This window comes from Nannospalax galili, unplaced genomic scaffold (genome assembly GCF_000622305.1).
Source record: "Nannospalax galili isolate Female #2095 unplaced genomic scaffold, S.galili_v1.0 scaffold1138, whole genome shotgun sequence".
Taxonomy (NCBI): domain Eukaryota; kingdom Metazoa; phylum Chordata; class Mammalia; order Rodentia; family Spalacidae; genus Nannospalax; species Nannospalax galili.
The window spans coordinates 194370-197554 of NW_008342297.1; the positions used below are offsets into that span (position 1 = coordinate 194370).

Below are 3185 nucleotides of genomic sequence, written 5' to 3' on the forward strand. Positions count from 1 at the left end.
TGTTGGGGGCCCCTGCTGTGAAGTAGAAGTCCCTTCACGTCCGGACAGCTCACGCAGCTCGGATTCATGTGCTGAGACTCCTTTCAGCAGAGTACCTGGCATCCTTCCAGACTCCTTTTGAAGTGCCCGCCACAAATGCTCTAACATAAACATGGCCTCTGGCTCTAGGGATACCATGCTTTCCTGTGTGATTTTTCAGGTAGTCAGTGGTCTGGCAGCATGGCAGAAACCCACTTCCATATGCAAATAGAATGTCTCACAAAGCATCTATCAGCTAAAGCTTTTACCACTACCCCCATGGTATAAATATCCCAGTCTTCTCTCAATAATAGAGAGCTGGATCACTTAAAGCTACACTTAATAAAAGCTGTGACACGGACTAAGCAGAGTCCCGCGTCTTACTGGCGATCCAGCCTTTCCAGAGGCAGCATTCCTCCATCACCGGCTCATGGATCCCAGCTTCAGCCGCCTTGCGCTCTCCCGGTGATCCAGTGGCCAGTAGATCTCGCATCTAGAGGAAAGCGCATGGGCAAAATTAAGGTGGTACACGGCTGGACAATGCTCCAGCAGCAGAGACCCACAGAGACACGGAGAAGCCCGCGGGGCCAGACCTGCCTTCTTCCAGGGTGCGCGGCTGAGACCAGGGTACCAATCCCCGTGCCGCAACTCTCCAGGTGTGCCTGCGCACACCATGCCAGGGTGCCCAGCGAGTGCGCACCATACAGTCCAAGCATGGCAGTGCCCATCTAGTGAAGGCCCCTGCCCTGCCTGTGGCTCATGGGCCTCTCATACCAGGTGCTGATCTTGGGAGACACAGGATGGCACATCAACGTCCAGCTCATCAGTGACCAGGCCTATCTGCTGCCCAGGGACAGAAAGAAGAGCGAGGGGTAATGTCAGGGCAGTCTCCTACCATCTATGCCAAGCCTTATCTAGTCCACTGTGTCCAGGGAGGTTAGACAGAAGACTAACGGCTGTGTCCAGCAGAGGGGTCTGCTCCACCAGCCCTTCTGGGACAGGCAGACAGGCAGAACCTGTAGACACAGTGACAGGGCTTCTGAGATGTCATCAGTGTCTTGGAATCTGTCCCAGACTGGCACTCACTTCTTTAAGGAAAGAAAGAATGGAAGGGGAGCCAGGACAGAAAACACCTTCCTCAATGGATGAAAACCATAAATAAGAAAACCATATTAAGCAAACTAAGCCAGTCTTGGAAAAACAAATATCATATATTTTCTCCCATTTGTGATTCCTAGATTTTTAGTGATACATAAGACCATCTGCGTATATATGATGTGGAAGAAGAGAAACTGTCTAGGGAAACAAAGGGGACTAACAGAAGGAGGTGAGGGAGAAAGGGAGGGTAAGGGGACATGGAGGGTACCCTCAGTGTACAATATACGTTCTTGGTGAAAATGTCCTTATGTGCCACGGTGCCATGTACAATGAATAGACACAATAAAAGAGACCACCTTCCTCATATTTTCATTTTTAAATCTTATTTATTATTTGTCATTTTTATTTCATGCGCACCCATGCCGACAGAGGTCAGAAGAGGGTATTGTATTCCCCTGGAACTGGAGTTACAGATGCTTGTTAGCCACCATGTGGGTGCTGGGAACCAAACTCAGGTCCTCTGCAAGAGCAGCCAGTGCTCTTAACCGCTGAACTGTCTCTCCAGCCTCCTTCCTCATATTTTTCAAATGTAACTGGGCAAGTACCCTTATTGTCAGCCCTCATCTGCCCTTGTTCCTGCTTTTATTAACCTTTGATTTTCACAGGTGTAAAGTGGGTCCCTAGGGTCACTCATTCTTGATGGAACCAAGAATCAGTACCGAATGAAACGCAGCTCCCAGGCAGTAGCGACCAAAGTCTTCCTGCTCTTTCAGCTTGAGGTCCCCTTCTAGTGAGAAGCCTTTACCCTCTCAGAATCTGTGATGGTTAATACCAATAATCAACCTGATGAGATCCAGAATCATCTGGTAGATGGGTCTCTGGGTTTACCTGGGGAGGGGGGTGTATATCCTGATTAGGTTAATTGGTCTTCCCAGCTCAATTAACCTAACAGGTTGTGGGTGGTCTAGGTCTGGATCCTAGACTGTATAAAAAGGTGAAAGTGAGCCGAGCACAATTCATCTCTGCTTTCCAACTGAGATGGAATGTGACCAGCTGCCTCAAGCTTCAGCCACCATGACTTCCCCATACGAGGGTCTGTATCTTCAACTGTTAGTCAAGATAAACCTTTCCTTCCTTAAATTTCTTTGTGGGGGTATTTTATCACAGCAATGGTAACTACGATGGAATCCCAGTGATATATCCGTTGCTCAGGTACTTTTATTCCATGGTCAACGCACTTCCAGTGTGATCTGCTGTCGTGGAGAGTCCTTACCTCTGCCTGATTTCTAGGAATGCTGAGAACCTTCTCCCCATTCTAATGCTGGGCATTTCCACTCTCTCCAGCTGTGTCCCGAATTCAGGGTCCCACTTAGTTTATTCTAGACTGTCCTGCCAGCCTGAGAGGACTGGAAAGCATTGGGTCTTCTGACCTTCCCTGTCCCCACCCTGGCTACAGCAGGCAGAGGCACGCAAACATGGGTTCTTCCCCACCCCACATGAGCTCTGTGGCTCTCCTAAATGAAGGAGCAGCTGAGAACAGTTTTGGTTTGAGCGGATTTGTGTCTGTCTTTGCACAAGCACGGGACTAATCCTGTTTTATCCTGGTGTCCCCCTCCCGAGTCCTCCAGGTTCCTCGTCCCCCTCCCTGCCCCCAAATTTCCGGAAAGGAAGAGGAGGGGCGTGTCTCAGAGCAGCACGTCTGAAATTAGAAAAATACTTTCATTTTTCTTTTCCCCATGGGGTGGAGCCCTGCCCGGTAAGTTACTACTCAGACCAATTTCCTGCTTTCTGCTCTGGGCCAGAGCAGCCAGTGTGGAAGCAGGTGGAGAGGCTGAGGGATCAGAGTTCTCCCTCCCAGGCCCTGGCAGGGTGGAGTGTTGGGATGGAAGGTCCGGGCAGCAGCCTCAGCACCAGGTGGGTCTTTCGCCCTTCTTCCACTTTCCCTCTGGCAATATTGCTGATTTCACATCTTGAGTTAGTGTCTGCAACTTTCCTTCATTTCCAACAGCTGACAAGAACAAGATTTGCCATAAGACTTGGGGAGGGCGGGGAGGAGAGGGGGGGGAGAG

General features: G+C 50.0%; 1 protein-coding gene across 5 annotated transcripts in view; it reads left to right on the top strand.

Annotated features, from left to right (window-relative positions):
* The first annotated feature begins 2864 nt into the window (after positions 1-2864).
* Positions 2865-3185, top strand: part of LOC103738200 (nuclear body protein SP140-like protein) — a 77829-nt gene continuing 77508 nt past the window's right edge. For 4 of the 5 annotated variants that reach the window (XM_008838061.3, XM_017799380.2, XM_017799378.2 and 1 more), the window contains exon 1: positions 2867-3030. In XM_008838061.3, coding sequence (XP_008836283.2) covers positions 2999-3030 — 32 coding nt within the window. In that variant the 5' untranslated portion in view covers positions 2867-2998. Of the gene's footprint in view, positions 3031-3185 lie in introns of all 5 variants that reach the window. The other variant, XM_017799379.2, reaches the window with a different exon arrangement.